Genomic DNA, 19,422 nt, shown 5'->3' with positions numbered 1-19,422 from the left:
CCCGCTTTCACTCATCTGTGGCCTGAGATCCAGCAAAATCCTAAGACTTGGGTGGGTGCGTTACCGAAAGTAGCCACCAGCTCCTCAGTGGCACTGCCATTTAATAGAGCTGTTGGACTCTGATTGGCCGGCAACTCGTGGTGGGGCGGACTACTGCGCTCAGGATCCTGAGGAGGGCCCGCTGCTGGCCTGACAAGTGCCTGAATGGCATGTGAATGTGGTGGGCCATCCCTAAAAGCGGAGACTTGGGGCCCTCTAGCTGGTGGCGAGATCCCCATCGCATCCATTTAATGCCGTCCCAGGTGTGAAAGCCGTCAGTTTCCCCCCTCCCCCTCGCCCCAGTAAACGAATAGTGAGCACAATACCAAGGCAAGCTAACCTAGCTGATACGGCCTGAATTCTGAAGTTCACTACACTTTGCAATTATTTCCCACTGAGGCACTTGTACAGATTTTGACTTGTCCGACAATTTGGCCATCTGGGGAAACCAAGCGCAAACTGGGTGACTGCTTTGCCGAACATCTTAGTTCAGCCCAAGGGCCCCAAGTTGCCATTTTAATTCTCCAACTTACTCACATTCTGACACATTGGCCCTGATTTTCTGACACTGTGACAATGAAGCTCAGCTTAAGCTGGAGGAACAGCAGCTCATCTTTTTGATAAAGTACTTTATGGCTTTCTGAACTCAACACTGAAGTCAAGAATTTAAGATCATAATCTTTGTCTTCCCTTTTTACAGGCGGCTGGTGATGGTTCTGCTATTGCCATTTACACCTCCTCCAGACCCATCTTTCATTACCTTATTTATCCCATTACCATCTTCTTTTGCCTTGCACTATCGTCCTTTTCATCATTTTATTTTTCCTGCTTTGCACCCTAGGGTGATTCCCTTCCCTTATATTCTTTCCTTGTGCACTTTGGCAGCATCTAACTTGCTTGAGACCTCTTACATCTTTAACATTTTCCAGTTCGCATTTCGTGACCTGAAAGCTAACTCTGTTTCTTTCTGCACTGACGCTGTCAGAGCTGCTGAGTATTCACAGCGTTTTTAGTAGTTTATAAACAGTATTCCAAACATTTGTCTGACCAGAGTATTATAGAATTTAAGGTCACATTTCTCTGACCTGCGCTCACTTGTCTATTTAGGTCAGCATTCATTAGTGATGTCAGCTGCTCTCTACAGTAATCAGGCATGTTGAACATTAAGTCTGCAAATAATACTCCTAAATCACTTTCAACTTCTTCTATAGCTCTGACAGCGCCACTTTTTCCACGTTCTGCTTGCAATATTTTCCATTTATTTGCACTGGTTATTTTTCTTCTCTGTAATTTGGCAACACATTCAAGGTTTATTGAACTAAATTACTCAGAAAGTGCTTCCTTGTTAGAATTTACTTTGAAACATTAACAATGTCACAAGATGATCTGTCCTATGTAATTCGGTTAACCCTGTACACCGGCTTTCCATCGTTACTGGTCGCCTGACAATGTAAGCTTTGACCTGCTGTGTCACTGCCCCATCTCTTCTGCTCACACTATGACCCAGAGCCAATAATTGAATCCATCTTCTTTTCATGGGACTTCCACTATTTGTACTTCTCTCTGATCCAGGGCCAGCACAAAACAGCTCAACCATTTTCAAATTCCTCTTTCCAGTTTTTCCACGACCTCACTCTTCTGACTTCACAGCAAATTCAGGAGTAAAATAAAGACATTTTAAAAATGAAAAACGTTCTGCACGCAAGCATATATATTGCTTTTTAAAATGTAATGAAGAGTGCTCAGTTTGGGCGGGACAATGTAACCATTTTAGCACATTAATCGCTGGCTTCACAATTTAGCAAATTATTTTCCAATTTAGAAACACAGAAAGTAGAAGCATGAGTAGGCCATTCAGCCCTTCGAGGCTGCTCCACCATTCATTTTGATCATGGTTGATCATTGAAATCAATATCCTGATTCCACCCCCCCCCCCCCCTCCTCCCCCTCCCCCCGTCCCGGCCCATACCCCTTGATCCCTTTAGCCCAAGAGCTATATCTAATCTCTTTTTGAAATTACAGAATGCTTTGATCTCATGATTTCTATGGTAGTGAATTCCACACGTTCACCATTCTCTGGGTGAAGCAATTCCTCCTCACCTCAGTTCTAAAAGATTTACCCCTTCTCCTCAAACCATGACCCCCTAGTCCTGGACTTACCCACCCTCGGGAACATTCTTTCTGAATCTACCCTGTCTAACCCTGTTAGAATTTTAAGTTTCTATGAGATCCCCTCTCACCCTTCTAAACTCCAATGAATACAATCCTAACTGACTTAGTCTGACCTCATATGACAGACCTGCCATCCCAGGAATCAGCCTGGTAAACCTTCGCTGTACTCGCTCTATAGCAGGGACATCCTTCCTCAGATAACGACATCAAAACTGCACACAATACACCAGGTACGGCCTTACCTACGCCCTGTAGAATTGCAGTAAAATGTCCCTATTCCTATACTCAAATCCTCGCGCTATAAAGGCCAACATTCCATCTGCCTTCTTTACTTTCTGCTGTACCTGTGCGTTTACTTTTAGTGAGTGATGCACAAGGATACCAAGGTCTCGCTGAGTATCTACCTCTCTCAATTTACACCCATTCAAAAAATAATCTGCCTTTCTGCTATTGCTACTATAAACTCACATTTATCCACATTATACTGCATCGATGCCCTCTCACTCAGCCCATCCAAATCACGCTGAAGCATCTCTGCATCCTCCTCACAGCTCACTCTCCCACCCAACTTTGTATCATCTGCAAATTTGGAAGTAATACATTTAGTTCCCTCTTCCAAATCATTACTATATAATGTGAACAGTTGGGGTCCTAGCACAGATCCCTGCAGTACCCCACTCGTCACTGCCTGCCACTGGAAAAAGACCCACTTATGCCAACTCTTTGCTTTCTATCTGCTAACCAGCTTTCTATCCATCTCAATACACTACTCGCAATCCTATGCACTTTAACTTTACATATTATTTTGCTATGAGCGAGCTTATCAAAAGACTTCTGAAAGCCTAAATAAACCACATCCACCAGTTATCCTTGGTCAACTCTACTAGTTACATCCTCAAACAACTTCAGTCGGTTCGTCAAGCATGATTTCCTGTTTGTAAACCCATGCTGATTTTGTCTGATTATACCACTGCTTTCCAAATACTGAGTTATGAAATCCTTGATAATGGACTCTAGCAACTTCCCCAGTACCGACGTTAGGCTCACTGGTCTAAAGTTCCCTGTTTTCTCTCGACTTCCCTTTTTGAATAGTGGGCTTACATTCTCTGAAAATTATTCCAACCTCTTCATGAAGAGGTATTGATATAAACACGGTCATTTGGAATCCTCTTGGGCACAGTAAGGGCAGAAATTGGGGCGTTAGTATCCAAGAGCGAAGGAGTGCCCTGAGCTATTTAAAAACATCCAAAGTTGACACTCGGCCACCGAGTGACTTTAGCAAATTAAGAAATGGGTGAGTTAGCAAACTGGGCACGAAGGCTAATTTTACAATCCAGTACCTGAGTCTGCGAGGTAATGTTTGACAATCGAGGAAATCCCTTGTGGTGCCACGTAGTTACAGATTCCTTTCTCTTTTTGTACCAATCCCTCCACAGGACTGAGCAATGGTGCTAAAATGCCACGTGATAGCAATTCTTCATAGAAACTACAACAAAAAAGACACAGTGCCAACCAGTTAAATACTGGACCTCCGAGTGTGTACAATTTCCATTTGAGCCTTAGACCTAGTTGGCTTACAGCCAGAGGTCACCCTGAGCTAAAGCAAGAAATCACTTATCTTATCCATTACCAATGTGCCTGTTCCATGGTGCAGTATGACTTGTTTCCACCCCTACCTCACCCCCACTGCTCATGGAGCCCGCATCCTTGATTCTGTCACCTCTACTCCTCATGTCTCGTCTGTTTCTCAGGCAAATTTTCAGTCTCCATAAACTCCACACCCTTCTCAGATTCCCTTTTCCTTCCCCTTCTCCCCCACCCCCACCCCTAACCATTCTTGCTGACCATTACTTCTCTATGCCCCACTCACGGTTCTCAAAGTTCTCATTCCACTTTGTGGGCATGATTTTACCAGCTGGCTGTGCCACCTGTGGGTCACACGCTGTCTTCCCGGCCCTGTTTTGCCAGCGGGATCGGCTTCCTTTTAATCCCATTAGCAGGGCCGGCACAGCTGTTACCGGCCTCCAGGATGCTTCCCCTCTTGTCGGCGTCAGGTCTCGCTGGTGAGAATCACTCATGGTCCCCACCAGCGGGGACCAGGCACCATGGCCATGCCGGGGGGATCAGAGGCCATTGAAGCCCCCAAGTGGTCGGGGGCATCACAGGGCTGTGCTCATCGGGCACCATAGCTGTGCCAGGGGCAGTGTGAAGTGGGTGGGGCCTGAGTATGGGTGGGGACTGAGTGGGGTTGGGGTTATGACAGGAGTATGTAAGGGGGAGGTGCTCTGAAGGGGGGGCATGCAGGGGGCAAATAGAGGGTGAATGGCAAAAGCGGGGAGACTGGCAAATGGGGGCTGTTTGACAAAGGGGGGCTGTACAGAGGGGCTGCGGAGGGAGTGGTGGGGTGGGCTGTATAAGGGTTATGATGGTGATTCACCGGGAGCGTCCCCATGTCGCTGGTGATGCCGGGGGTGGGGGGGGGGGGGGGGGGGGGGGGTCCGATGCCCCGGGGGGAGAGGGGGTGGCGGGAGGTGTCCCAGTACACTGAGAGATCAGGGCACCATGCACAATGGCAACCAAGCGCTTTGAAGCCAGCTTCACCGGCATGCAGAGGCTCCCCCCACCCCCACCCCACCCCCACCCAGGGTAAAGCTATCAACTGTTAAAAAAAATGGACAGGGTGTGGGAAGTTTGCACGGCCGAGCTCGTTGGAAAAATCAGCGCAATTCGCTCTCGTTTTCTCGCTCGTACAGCATGTTTATGAAAACAATTCGAAGGGCGTGATCTTACGACCTTGTGCCGCCATATTTCCGGCGAGGCGAGGTGGTAAGATCGGGCCGTAGGCGAAAAATTAGTTTTGCGCCCAGTTTTTCAGCTCCCCCGATCGGACCAGCACTGTTGAGGAGGCAAAATCGGCTTCGCGCCCAGAAAGGGGGATCAGAGGCCATTGAAGCCTCAGGGGCAGGGCCGAGAGGGCAATGCCAGCCTGGCACCCTGACTCTGCCTGCTTGGCACCATGTAAATGATAGGGGGGCGATCAGCGGGGGGGGGGGGGGCGGAATTTTACTGCGGGGTGATTGGTGATCGGGGAGGGAGGGGAGGGTGGGAACTCTGCAGGGGGCGATCTGTGGGTGGGATAGGGTGATGTCCATAGTGGGGGGTTCCTGATGTCTGTGGGGGGGGAGGGGTGGCAATGTCTGTCGGGGGGGCCCCGATGTCCATGGGGTTTGGTTGGGGAGGGGGCGGCAGAAGATCTCCCAGTGAACCCCTGAAGCTCAGCAGCCAGCTTCACTGATGAGTGCAGGCTCCCGCCCCTCAACACCCCCCCCCCAAACCTCCTCCCCCCCGCAACCAGTTAGAATTTTTTTCATAAAATTCCTCCCTAAGTGCTGAACGAGTGAGAGAGTGGGAGAGTTTCAGACTCGTTTTTTGGGCGAGTTTGAAAATGCAACCTTATGACACATAGGTGCAAAAAAAGTGCCAGGATACGATTATCGCCAGCAGGAGGTGGGGGGTTGGGTGGGGGGGTGGGGGTGGTTGCGCGAAGCCTGAGTTCACCAGAGAAGCCAGTGGCTGAGCTCTAGAGGCACCATTACTGAGGTGCCCCAATCTCCCAGTGTACTGGGAGATCTCCTGCCACCTCCCTCCCCCCGGCCCATGGACATCAGGTCCACTGACATCAGGACCCCCTCCGACGTACATCGAGACACCCCCCATGGACATCTTCACTCCCTGCCCACCGCGGAGTTCCCTCCCACCCCGATCACCAACCCTTCTGCAGGTTCCCTCCCCCCAATCCTGCCGCCAATCACCCCACCAGCAGAGTTCCCTCCCACCCGCTGCTGATCGCCCCCTCCTCCCCCAAACCGGAAGAGCTCGCGAAGCTGATTTCACCGGCAAAACAGTGCCGGTACAATGTGGGGAGGTGAAAAACCGAGCCTCTCCCGCCCGACCTTATCACCTCGCCTCGCCAAAAGTTGGGCAATCTGAGGTGCCTTTCGAAATGTTTTGGTAAGATTGCGCCCCATATCTCCACTCTTCTTTTCAATTCTCCAATTCGAACCCTCTGTGCATTTCCCCATCCTCTGCTGTAGAATCAGTGGCAGCAAACTCATCCACTTTCACAAAGATCCCTCTGCCTTTGAAAAAACCTTCTTGAAACTCGGAAAGTGGAGACTTCCAGGCTAAACCCCAGGGCCTAGATTTCTGCCCAGGTTTTTGGGCATTGCTCCTAACCCTAAAACTATGGCTCAGTATGCGTTCGCTTGTTAATATGTCTCTGGATGATAGATTATGTTTTCTAAGTAAATAATTAGCCATAGAGGTGCTATAAAAATGCAGGTTGCTACTCCAACAGGAATGTCTACTCTTCACAAATCGACAGCTGATGTGCACGTAGAATAGAAAGAAGGACATATTGAAATTATAAAACTTCTCTTTGCTTTCAGTATCTCTTTAACTCTTATCATTAACTCTTTTTATAGACTTTTGTTCTTAATTTAACACGTAGAATAGAAAGAAGGACATATTGAAATTATAAAACTTCTCTTTGCTTTCAGTATCTCCTTAACTCTTATCATTAACTCTTTTTATAGACTTTTGTTCTTAATTTAACAGTAGCAGAACATATTTACATATCAAACTAAACAAAATCAAACTAAGAATTTTATCTAGTTTGTCAACCATGCTTAGAACTGAAGCCTCTTGAAGCGTGTCTTATCTTAATATAGTTCCAAGTGCTGTGACGTAACTGAACCCAATCAGTCTTACAAGTAAAGCAAAGGGCAATTACGTTAATTTCCCATGTGAAGGAAGAGGTGTAAGGAATGACCTGATGGGCTAGGACTTTCAGGCCCATGAATGGATACCTCAGAGGGCACAGAGATAGAGAGAGTAAATCTGGAGCATTGCTTACAGATACATCAGGCAAGCAGCCCAATAGAGTGGAAGATCAAGGGTCGTGGAGGTCAAAGGGCAAACCTTGATCAGTTGACAGGATAAACATAGAACAGTACAGCACAGAACAGGCCCTTCGGCCCACAATGTTGTGCCGAGCTTTATCTGAAACCAAGATCAAGCTATCCCACTCCCTATCATCCTGGTGTGCTCCATGTGCCTATCCAATAACCGCTTAAATGTTCCTAAAGTGTCTGACTCCACTATAGGATGTGGGTGTGCAGCAACTTGGCACCAAATCCATTCAAGAAACAGCTGGATACTATAATGGGAGGAGTAATGTTGACAAAGTAGGCGTGCAGGTACAGCAGGCAGTAAATAAGTCATAGGGTATGTTGGCCTTCATAGCCAGAGGATTTGAGAATAGAAATAGAGATGTTTTGTTGCAGTTGTGTAGGGCATTGGTGAGGCAACACCTGGAGTATTGTGCGTAGTTTTGGTGTCCTTATCTGAGGAAGGATGTCCTTGTTATAGAGGGAGAACAGAAAAGGTTTACCAGGCTGATTCTTGGGATGCCAGTTCTGCCACATAAGAAGAGACTAAGTCGGTTGGGATTATATTCATTGGAGTTTAGAAGAGTGAGAGGGGATCTCATAGAAACTTATAAAATTCTAACAGGGTTAGACAGGGTAGATTCAGAAAGAATGTTCCCAACAGTGGGGGGAGTCCAGAACTAGGGGTCATAGTTTGAGCATAAGGGGTAAACCTTTTAGAACCGAGGTGAGGAGAAATTTCTTCACCCAGAGAGTGGGGAATGTGGGAAATTCATTACCACAGAAAGTAGTTGAGGCCAAAACATTGTGTGATTTCAAGAAGAAATTAGATATAGGTCTCGGGGCTAAAGGAATCAAGGGATATGGTGGTAAGGGGGAATCAGGATATTGAATTTGATATCAGCCATGATCAAAATGAATGGCGGAGCAGGCTCGAAGGGCCGAATGGCCTAATTTTGGCTCCATTTTTCATGTTTCTATTCTGGAATATCAAATAGGCCGAAGGGTCTTTTTTGACCGAAACCTATCTTGGGTGACACAGTATTGTGAATACCACCCAATGTCAAACATAATGGGGTGGCTGGGTGGCACAGTGCTTAAGACTGCTGCTGCCGAGTTCGATTCCGACCTTGGGTCACTGTCTGTGCGGAGTCTGCACGTTCTCCCCGTGTCTGCGTGGGTTTCCTCCGGGTGCTCCGGTTTCCTCCCACAGTGCAAAGATGTGCGGATTAGGTGGATTGGTCATGTTAAATTTCCTCTTAGTGTTAGTGGCCATGGTAAATGCGCAGGGTTATGGAGATAGGGCAGGGATTGGACCTGGGGTAAGATGTTATTTCAGAGAGTCGGTGCTGACTCGACAGACCGAATTATCTCTTTCTACATTGTCGGGATTCTATTGTTCTATAATCTTACAACCTAAAAGTTAGACTGCACTTGGAATATCGTCTTCAATTCTGGTTGCCACACTACCAGAAGGATGTGGAGACTTTGGAGAAGGTACAGAAAATATTTACCAGGATGTTGCCTGGTTGGAGGGCATTAGCTATGAGGAGAGGTTGGAGAAACTTGGTTTGTTCTCACTGGAACGACGGAGGTTGAGGGGTGACCTGATAGAAGTCTACAAGATTATGAGAGGCATGGACAGAGTGGATAGTCAGAAGCTTTTTCCCAGGATGGAAGCGTCAATTACTAGGGGGCACAGGTTTAAGGTGCGAAGGGCAAGGTTTAAAGGAGGCAAGTTTTTTTTACACAGAAGGAGGTGGGTGCCTGGAACTCGTTGCCGGGGGAGGTAGTGGAAGCAGATACGATAGTGACTTTTAAGGGATGTCTTGACAAATACATAAATAGGATGGGAATAGAGGGATATGGTCCCCGGAAGGGTAGGGGGTTTTAGTTCAGTCGGACAGCATGGTCGGTGCAGGCTTGGAGGGCCGAAGGGCCTGTTCCTGTGCTGTAATTTTTTTTGTTCTTTGTTCAATAATTAGCAGGGTTGAAAATGCAAAAATAGTACACTGAAAGAGACTTCAGTTTGATTGTTATTCTCTGATGCTGCACTACCAGGTATACAGAACTGTCAGAGGAAGAAATCTGTTCAAATGCATAATTTACATTTGAATTAAACTTAAAATGCAACCTCCAAAGTTGAACATAAAACATTCAAAGGCTTACATTAAGATCTTGTCAAACAAATTCTCATCACTGCTCAGTTAACTCCTAGCTTAGTCATGATAGAAATATCCCATGAAAACTGTGGAAAGGAGACTAAGAGGGATGGGAAACGTTCTTTATTGCTTTCCTGAACCATTCATCTCAAAGTAACCCAGATAGAGGCTTAATTAGATTACAAATTGGTGTGGCATAAGTCAACTGTTCTTCTTTAATATGATTTTTTTTTAAAATTCCGCTCAGGATTAGGTCGTCGCTGGCCACGCCATTATTTTTTAGCCCATCCCCAATGAAGGTAACCTCCCTCCGCTTTATTCCTTCCCGTGTCCGACCCCAGTCAACCCAAGCCAATATGGCAGCAAGTAAGTTGCTTCCGGGTCCTTGAGTCACTCCTCCCGACAGCGGTGCACACAGTGACTGGGAACTCTGAAGGGCAGGACTGTCCCCACCATTCGTCTTGAGGCTACTGCTCCACTGTACCAGCGTGATAAATGCCACCTTCCTCTCTACTGCCAATAAGCCATTCTAAGAACACGGGAACAGGAGGAGGCCATTCAGACCCTTCAGCCTGTTCTGCCATTCAACTAGATTGTGACTGACCCATACCTCCATTCCATTTACCCACTTTTTCTCCAAATATATATCCATCACAGTCTTAAAAATTCCATTTGATCCCCAGCACCTCATGGAAGAATAGAATCCCTACGGTGCAGAAAGAGGCCATTTGGCCCATCGATCCTACACCGACAACAATCCCACCCAGGCCCTATTCCCATAACTCTATGTGTTAACCCTAACACTAAGGGGCAATTTAGCGTGGCCAATCAACCTAACCCGCACATCTTTGGAGTGTGGGAGGAAACCGGAGCACCCGGAGGAAACCCACGCAGACACGGGGAGAACATGCAAACTCTACACAGACAGTCACCCAAGGCCAGAATCGAACCCAGGTCCCTGGTGCTGTGAGGCAGCAGGGCTCACCACTGGTCCACCGTGCTGTCCTTTTCAGGAGAGAAGGTTCCAGATCGCCTAATTTTTATGTGAAAAAATGCTTCCTGATGTCACTCCCAAATGACAAAGCTTTAATTTTAAGATTATGACGATGCCATACAGTTTTTAATTAATTCTACTCCTTTATTCAACTCACAGTGTGTGCGTGCCTTCCAAAGGGTGTAGTAAATGGATCCTTTACATGGGAAAATGCTTACGAACAAATTAAAAAAGGGTTGGTAAATACATGATAAAAATCATGAGGGAATACATTTGTGTGTGAAACTGCTGCAGCAAAAATGACTCACTCCCCTGCTCTCTCTCCCAACAAAATAACGTTTGCTTAGCCCTTGTTTATGTAAACTATGCAGACTTCAAGGAGTGTACTAAATCATAATAGGCTGCTGTAATTTGTCAGATTGTGGGCACTTTTAGACTTTTTGTCTTGCCCCTGGAGAAAAATCGGTCGAGTTTAATAAGGCAGCTGCTTAAATTTAGCAACAAGTAGGAAGCGGTGATGAATGGTATTGTCACTGGACTGGCAACCCGAAGACCCAGAATTATAGAATCCCTACAATGCAGAAGGAGGCCATTCGGCCCATCGAGTCTGCACCGACTCTCCGTCAGAGCAGTTTACCCAAGCCCTCTCTCCGTAACCCCACGTATGTACCTCACTAATTCCCCTAACTTACACATCTTTGGAGACTAAGGGGCAATTTAGCATGGCCAGTCTGCCTAATCTGCACATCTTTGGACTGTGGGAGGAAACCTGAGCACCTGGACGGCACGGTGGCACAGGGGTTAGCACTGCTGCCTCATAGTGCCAGGAACCCGTGTTCGATTCCTGGCTTGGGTCACTTCTGTGTGAAGTTTGCACGTTTTCCCCGTGTCTGCATGTGTTTCCTCTGGGCGCTCCGGTTTTCTCCCACAATCTAAAAGACGTGCTGGTTAGGTGCATTGACCTAAACAGGTGCCGGATTGTGGCGACGAGGGGAATTTCACAGTAACTTCATTGCAGTGTTAAGGTGAGCCTTACTTGTGACTAATAAATAAATGTTAACATTTAATTTTAACTTTGGAGGAAGCCCACACAGACACAGGGCGGACGTGCAAACTCCACACAGTCACCCAAGGCTGGAATTGAACCTGGGTCCCTGGCACTGCGAGACAGCAGTGCTAACCACTGTGCCACCGTGCCGTCCAGGTACTCAGGTTTCCTCCCACAATGTCAGCTGTGCCGCCCAGAATATATGTTCTGGGGAGACCCGTGTTCAAACCCCACCAGAGCAGAGAATGAAACTTGATCTGGAATTGAAAGTCTAATGATGACCATGAAACCATTGTCCATTGTTGTAAAAACCATCTAGTTCACCAATGTCCTTTAGTGAAGGAATTCTGCCGTCCTTACCTGGTCTGGCCTACATGTGACTCCAGAGCCACAGCAATGTGGTTGATTCTGAAGTGGCCTAGTAATCCACTCAGTTCAACAAGTAATGTGGAATGGGCAAGAAATGCTGACACAGCACTCACATCCCACAAATGAAATTTTAAACATTCTCAATAGTCATAAATCAAAATTGTAACTTATTTATCTGGTGTGATATCGAATCATCAACATTAAGAACCTTTTCAAATACCTCTGATGCTTTTCTGCATAATATGGAGTGACAGAAATGTATTGTGCTCCCAGGTCAGCCGTGCAGTTTGGATCATGGGCACTTCTGCTGGTGCTCATTCTTCCACCTTTAAAGCAAAAACATGTTGGTGTTTAACATCCTCATTCCCTGTGATTTGCAGAATCTTACATTCTTAGAACACTCACACCCTGAGCTTGAGAAAATACAAATTCAGGCAGTCGAGAGATCACCGGATTCTGGTACTATCAATTTGAAGAGCATTTCTTTAATGGTAACATTACTATTACTACAGTAGTCTGATCTGTAATTTTATCTTATTAGAATGACTGAGTTTGTAATACAATACACAGAGGCAGCACAGAAGGAGGTATCCTGTAGACTATTTTGACTCAGGTAGTAATAAAGATGACTGCATTTTGCTGACATGACAAGAAATCATGTTCGATAAACTTTAAGTGACTCTGGATTCAACATTAATTAAGTGTTCTTTAAAGGGAAGGACTGAAGTTTCACATTCTAAAGGTAGATTGTGCACCAAACGGAGAAAGAAACACTGGGCCAGTGACTTTATTTGCTCAACTCAGTCTTGCAAGAGCCAATTTGCCTGTTTTTGAATCTCTGCTCCAACATACTGCCTACTATTCCTTCATTCACCACTGCCTTATGGGCTTATTGCAGGAGAGAAGACTCATGATCAAGTGATGAAGTGGAAATGGTCAAGAGCTTCAAGTTTCTAGGTGTCCAGATCACCAACAACTTGTTCTGGTCCCGCCATGCTGACTCTATAGTTAAGAAAGTCCATTAATGCCTCTACTTTCTCAAGAGGTTAAGGAAATTTGACATGTCAGCTATGACTCTCACCAACTTTTCCAGATGCACCACAGAAGACATCCTTTCCAGATGTATTACAACTTGGTATGGCTCCTGCTCTGACCAAGACCGCAAGAAACTTCACGCAAACCAGCCTCCCATCCATTGACTCTGTCTACACTTCCTGCTGCCTCAGAAAATCAGCCAGCATATTCAAGGACCCCATGCACCCTGGACATACTCTCTTCCACCTTCTTCTTTCAAGAAAAAGATATAAAAGTTTGAGAGCACATACCAACCGACTCAAGAACAGCTTCTTCCCTGCTGCCATCAGACTTTTGAATGGACTTACCTTGCATTAAACTGATCTTTCTCTAAACCCTATCTATGACTGTAACACTACATTCTGCACCCTCTCTTTTCCTTCTCCCCTATGTACTCTATGAATGGTATGCTTTGTATAGCACGCAAGAAACAATACTTTTCATTGCATGCCAATAATGTGACAATAATAAATCAAATCAAATCAAAGACAATGAGAGTAGGAATATCCCGGAATCCTCATCATCAATAAAATCAGTCTAGGATGGCCATTGGGACAACCCTATCCCTACAATTCTCTTACTCAGTGCATGACTGAAGCTGGGAGACAGAGAGCAAATGTGACAACAGTGGGCAACAGTGAGGATCTGCAAGTTGGCCAAAGATGACCAGGGAAATGCAGGAGGATTTCTGACATGGATATGGAGACAACAGCTGAGCAAATGGCTTATTCAAATGGCTCAGCACTGGGATCATTTTGACAGAAATATGAAAAATGTATTTGAAAACCAAAAAAATCACTTCCAAAAGTTCCACAATGTCACTAACACAGGATCTCGTTGTGGTGACAATGAGAGCTGACTTTCTACATCTAAACATTCAAATAAACCCTTGTGTGCCTGCCCTCCTAAGTGAATGTAAAGGGTCCCTTGCTGCTGTTTCCGAGAAGTGATGGAATATTGTCCCTGGTGAGGTGGCCAATGTTTGTCTCTCAACCGACAACACAAAACCAGATTATCATCATATCCTCATTGCTCCTGGTGGAATCTTGCTGTGTGCAAAGTGACTGCTGCATTTCCTACATTACAACAGTGACTGCATTACAAATACAACTCCATTGGCTGTAAAGTGCTTTAGGACACCCCGAGGTTGTGGAAGGCACTATAGAAATGTGGGTTCTGACTTCCTTTTTTAAGCTCAAGTACAAGGCTCCACGATTAGCTATGTTTGAAGGTTCACGTCGGAAACATTAACTTGGCTTTGCGCTGACTCAACCTTTCTGCATTTTCAGTTCTTGTTCCATTATTGTATTACCTGAGGTTGAACAATTAAAAATTACTTTACCACCGCTTTCCTTGCCACAGGGATTTATGTGGCTGTTGGGGGGAGCAGTAAAGGAGGCCTGAGTTAGTGTTGAGTGAGTGTGAATTAATCCACAAATTAATAGGGGTCTATGGGAATGAGAGCTGCATCCTTTGGAAGACATTAGAATTGCAAAGATTGCAAAAAAGCACTTATGAAAGTCAGTGCAGTGTAACCTTAAACTACACTATGAATCTCTGCCAGGAATCAATGGGCGTGCAGTCCAGTTAGGTGCAACACGTTACACCACATTCTCTCCCTCAGGATAATTTCATAGAATCCCTACTGTACAGAAGGAGGCAATTCGGCCCATCGAGTCTGTACTGACCACAATCCCACCCAGGCCCTATTCCCGTAACCCCACATATTTACCCTGTTAATCCTCCTGACACTAGGGTCAATTTAACATGGCCAATCAACCTAACCCACAAATCTTTGGACGATGGGAGGAAACCGGAGCACCTGGAAGAAACCCACGCAGACACGGGGAGAATGTGCAAACTCCACACAGACAGTGACCGAGGCCAGAATTGAACCTGGGTCCCTGGCACTGTGAGGCAGCAGTGCTAACAACTGTGCCACCATGCCACCCTACTGACATTTCATAAAACTGCCAATATCTGTCTTCCTGTAACTTGTAAGAAATTTGCAAAAAGTTTCCAAAGTTTAAGTTTATTTATTGTCACAAGCAAGCTTATATTAACACTGCAATGAAGTTACTGTGAAAAACCACAAGTCACCACACTGGCATCTGTTCAGGTACACTGAGGGAGAATTTAGCGTGGCCAATGCACCTAACCAGCGCGTCTTTCGGACTGTGGGAGGAAAGCAGAGCACCCAGAGGAAACTGACGCAAACACGGGGAGAACGCACAGACTCCGCCCAGACAACCACCCAAGTCAGGAATCAAACCCAGGTCCCTGGTGCTGTGAGGCAGCAGTGCTAACCACTGTGCCACTCACAGTTCAGTGTTTTGGGGATCTGATTTTCGCTACCTGAAGTTTAGAGGTATCCAGTTCTAACAGAGTTCTCCCAGTGTCCCTCAACCAATACCACAAAAAACAATTATTATATAGATTATATTGGTCTACATTGATGTTCAGCCTCCAAATAGGCCCTTAACTTAGAATTTTAGAAATCTTAGAAACCCTACAGCACAGAGAAAGGCCATTCGGCCCATCGAGTCTGCACCGACCACAATCCCACCCAGACCCTACCCCCATATCCCTACATTTTACCCACTAATCCCTCTAACCTATGCATCCCAGGACACTAAGGGCAATTTTAGCATGGCCAATCAACCTAACCCGCACATCTTTGGACTATGGGAGGAAACCGGAGCACCCGGAGGAAACCCACGCAGACACGAAGAGAATGTGCAAACTCCACACAGACAGTGACCCAAGCCAGGAATCGAACCCAGGTCCCTGGAGTTGTGAAGCAGCAATGCTAACCACTGTGCTACCGTGCGCTAGCTGGTCACTGCACACCAATTAGCTGCTGCTTTTGCCTATTCAGCTACAGGAACCGCGTTGCAGATGGGATTCACTGGCTGTGAAATGCTCTGAGTTGCTAGACCGATGCAAGTTCTTTCTGTCCGAACATGTGTCAGAATGAGGTCAAACAGAAAGAGGCTATTCGGCCTATCGAGCATGTGCCAGCTCTTTAAAACCATCATGCCAATTTTCAATCTTTCTGACAGCAATATGAAAATCAATGACTACACTGCCTGAATGACAGCCAGGGCATGCACCAGGAGAGCAGTTAAGAATCTGAGCTGCTGATTTGAAGAGTGGAATGAGATTAGAATGAGATTTGCTCCCTCCCTGATGTGTGTTTCAGAGGGTGAGTATCTGACCCCTGGCGGCCAGCTGGGGAAACTGCAACTGGAAAGTCCCCTATTGAAATGAGGCCCCGCCCACACGAATGTATCCATTGCCGGCGGGTCACGTGTCTCTGGGCTCGCTTCCGCACTGACCTGCTCCTCTCGCCTTGTCCCATACAGCTATCCGCAGCTTGCTCCCTATGTCTCTGCGGAGCAGGCAAGCGGACAGGCTGCCAGTCACACCCGCGCCCACAATCAGCACCCGAGCCATAGCTTTTCCAGGCCTGCCGCAACCGACCTCGCCAGCTCTCATGGATCCTTCCCCGCCCCACTGCACAGAGCTGACACTGTCCGAGCGAATCTTTACCCGGGATTACTCATACAGTCAAACCAGGAATCAGATCACACCCCGGCACCCAGGAATTAAAGACATATCACACCCAGGAATTAAAGATATATCACATCCCAGCACCCAGGAACTAATAACACACCCCTGAACCCAGGAATTAAAAACATATCACATCCCAGCACCCAAGAACTATTTTTTATCTCCACCCAGACATATCACATCCCAGCACCCAGGAACTAATATCACACTCCTGAACCCAGGAACTAAAAACATATCACTTCCCAGCACCTTGACACATCAGTCCAAAGATGTGCAGGTTAAGTTGATTGGCCATGGTAAATTACCCCTTTGTGTCAGTTGTTTGGGTTTAATCTCAGTTATTTGGGTTTAATCTCAGTTGTTGTGGATTTAATCTCAGTTGTTTGGATTTAATCTCAGTTGTTTGGGTTTAATCTCAGTTGTTTGGGTTTAATCTCAGTTGTTTGGGTTTAATCTCTGTTGTTTGGGTTTAATCTCAGTTGTTTGGATTTAATCTCAGTTGTTTGGGTTTAATATCAGTTGTTTGGGTTTAATATCAGTTGTTCTGGGTTTAATCTCAGTTGTTTGGGTTTAATATCAGTTGTTTAGGTTTAATCTCAGTTGTTTGGGTTTAATCTCAGTTGTTTGGGTTTAATCTCAGTTGTTCTGGGTTTAATCTCAGTTGTTCTGGGTTTAATCTCAGTTGTTCTGGGTTTAATCTCAGTTGTTTGGGTTTAATCTCAGTTGTTTGGGTTTAATATCAGTTGTTAATATCAGGGATTTGTTCCCAGGAGCAGGCTGAGGGTAAGAGAGTGGGTTTTCTGACTTTAATTAATTATTTATTTTTTTGTTTCCTTACACTCTTATTAACTTTTCACTGTCTTACTTGACATAAAGTGTCCAGTATGAGTGTGAAACCAGTGTGTTGTTCCCAGTGTAGGATGTGGGAGGTCCTGGAGGCATCTGGCCTCCCGGACATCCACATCTGTGAGGGGTGTGTCGAGCTGCGGTTCCTGAGGGACCGTGTTAGGGAGCTGGAACTGCAGCTCGAGGATCTTAGGCTGATGAGGGAGAATGAGGAGGTGATAGACAAGAGCTATCATCAGGTGGTCACACCAGGGCAACGGGAGGAGGCCAAGTGGGTGATGGCCAGGAAGGGTAAGGCTAGGGTGGTTGAGAGCACCCCAGTGGATTTGCCCCTGCACAACAAGTACTCCTGCTTGAGTACTGCTGGGGGGGACAGCCCGCCTGGGGGAAGCAGCAGTGGCCGTGTCTCCGCAGTGGAGTCCAGCCCTGTAACTCAGAGGGCTAAGGAAAAGAGGAGGAAGGCAGTATTAATCGGGGACTCGATGGTGAAGGGGACAGACAGGCGTTTCTGCGGAGGTAGGCGGGATTCTCGCATGGTGGTCTGCCTCCCTGGGGCCGGGATCCAGGATGTCGCTAGTCGCGTCCCGGAAATCCTGAGGTGGGAGGGAGAGGAGCCTGAGGTAGCGGTACATATTGGTACCGCTGATGTGGGTAGGAAGGGAGAAGGGGTCATGAAAAGGGAGTACAGGGAATTAGGGAGACAGCTGAGAAAGAGGAAAGCAAAGGTAGTAATCTCAGGATTACTGCCTGTGCCACGGGAAGGTGAGGGCAGGAATGGAGTGAGGTGGAAGATGAATGTGTGGCTGAGGGACTGGTGCAGGGGGCAGGGATTCAGGTTCCTGGACCATTGGGACCTCTTTAGGGGCAGGGGTGATCTGTATACAAAAAACGGGTGGAACTTGAATCACACGGGGACCAATATCCTGGCCGGTAGGTTGGCTAAGGTTACTGGGGAGAATTTAAACTAGATAGGTTGGGGGAAGGGGAGCTAGAAGAGTTGACTAGGATCAAGGAACTAATTGATGGGGTGGAGGATGCAGGGGTAAGGGGAATTACAAAATTAATGGTAGAGGAGAGGGTGCAAGTGAATGAAGGCGGTAATTTAGATAAGGGAGTAGAGGGAGAGGGTGTTCGCGACTCATCAAAGCGGGTCCAGATAAAAGCTGGAATAAGGACACTTTGCCTGAATGCACGAAGCATTCGGAACAAGGTAAATGAGTTGATGGTGCAAATCAGCACGAGTGGGTACGATCTAGTGGCCATTACAGAAACGTGGCTGAAAGGTGACCAGGACTGGGAGATGAATATCCAGGGGTATCAGGCGTTTAGGAAGAATAGACAGGAAGGAAAAGGTGGTGGGGTCGCGCTATTAATAAGAGATAATATCAGGGTAGTACTGAGGGATGACATAGGCTCTGAGGAACAAAACGTGGAATCATTATGGGTAGAGATGAGGAATAGTAGAGGAAGAAAGACACTAGTAGGTGTGGTATATAGGCCCCCAAATAATAATGTTGAGGTAGGGAGGGCTATAAACAAGCAGATAAGGGATGCGTGTAAAAACGGAACGGCAATAATCATGGGGGACTTCAACATGCACATTGACTGGCAGACTCAAGTCGGTAAGGGTGGAATGGAGGAAGAGTTCTTAGAATGCTGTCGGGATAGTTTCCTTGAACAGCATGTTACGGAACCGACGAGGGAACGAGCTATTTTGGATCTGGTATTGTGTAACGAGGTAGGTAGAATTAAGGATCTTATTGTGAAGGACCCTCTTGGGTCTAGTGACCACAATATGGTCGAATTTCTGATTCAGATGGAAGAGGAGAAAGTTTGGTCCCAAACCAGTGTCCTCTGTTTGAACAGAGGGAAATATGATAGGATGAGGGATGAATTGGCTAAGGTAGACTGGGAGAGCAGGCTGGCAGGTAGGAGAGCTGAGGAACAGTGGAGGATTTTTAAGGAGATCCTTTTCAGTTCTCAGCAAAAATATATTCCAGCAAAAAACAAGGATTGTAAGAAAAGGGAGAACCAGCCGTGGATAACGAAGGAAATAAAGGAGAGTATTAAAATAAAAACAGCTGCGTACAGAGTGGCCAAAAATAGTGGAGAAACAAGTGATTGGGAAAAATTTAAGAAACAACAAAGAGAGACTAAGAAAGCGATAAAGAAAGGAAGGATAGACTATGAAGCTAG

General features: G+C 46.4%; 1 protein-coding gene across 3 annotated transcripts in view; it reads right to left on the bottom strand.

Annotated features, from left to right (window-relative positions):
• Positions 1 to 19,422, bottom strand: part of rnls (renalase, FAD-dependent amine oxidase) — a 200,317-nt gene that overhangs the window by 149,496 nt on the left and 31,399 nt on the right. For 2 of the 3 annotated variants that reach the window (XM_078223577.1, XM_078223579.1), the window contains 2 exons: positions 11,954 to 12,059; positions 3,552 to 3,697 (listed from right to left, as the gene is read on the bottom strand). In XM_078223577.1, coding sequence (XP_078079703.1) covers positions 3,552 to 3,697; positions 11,954 to 12,059 — 252 coding nt within the window. Of the gene's footprint in view, positions 1 to 3,551; positions 3,698 to 11,953; positions 12,060 to 16,145; positions 16,382 to 19,422 lie in introns of those variants that run through there. The other variant, XM_078223576.1, reaches the window with a different exon arrangement.

The sequence above is a fragment of the Mustelus asterias genome, chromosome 11 (assembly GCF_964213995.1).
Source record: "Mustelus asterias chromosome 11, sMusAst1.hap1.1, whole genome shotgun sequence".
Classification (NCBI taxonomy): domain Eukaryota; kingdom Metazoa; phylum Chordata; class Chondrichthyes; order Carcharhiniformes; family Triakidae; genus Mustelus; species Mustelus asterias.
This window is presented reverse-complemented; position numbering and strand designations above follow the sequence as displayed.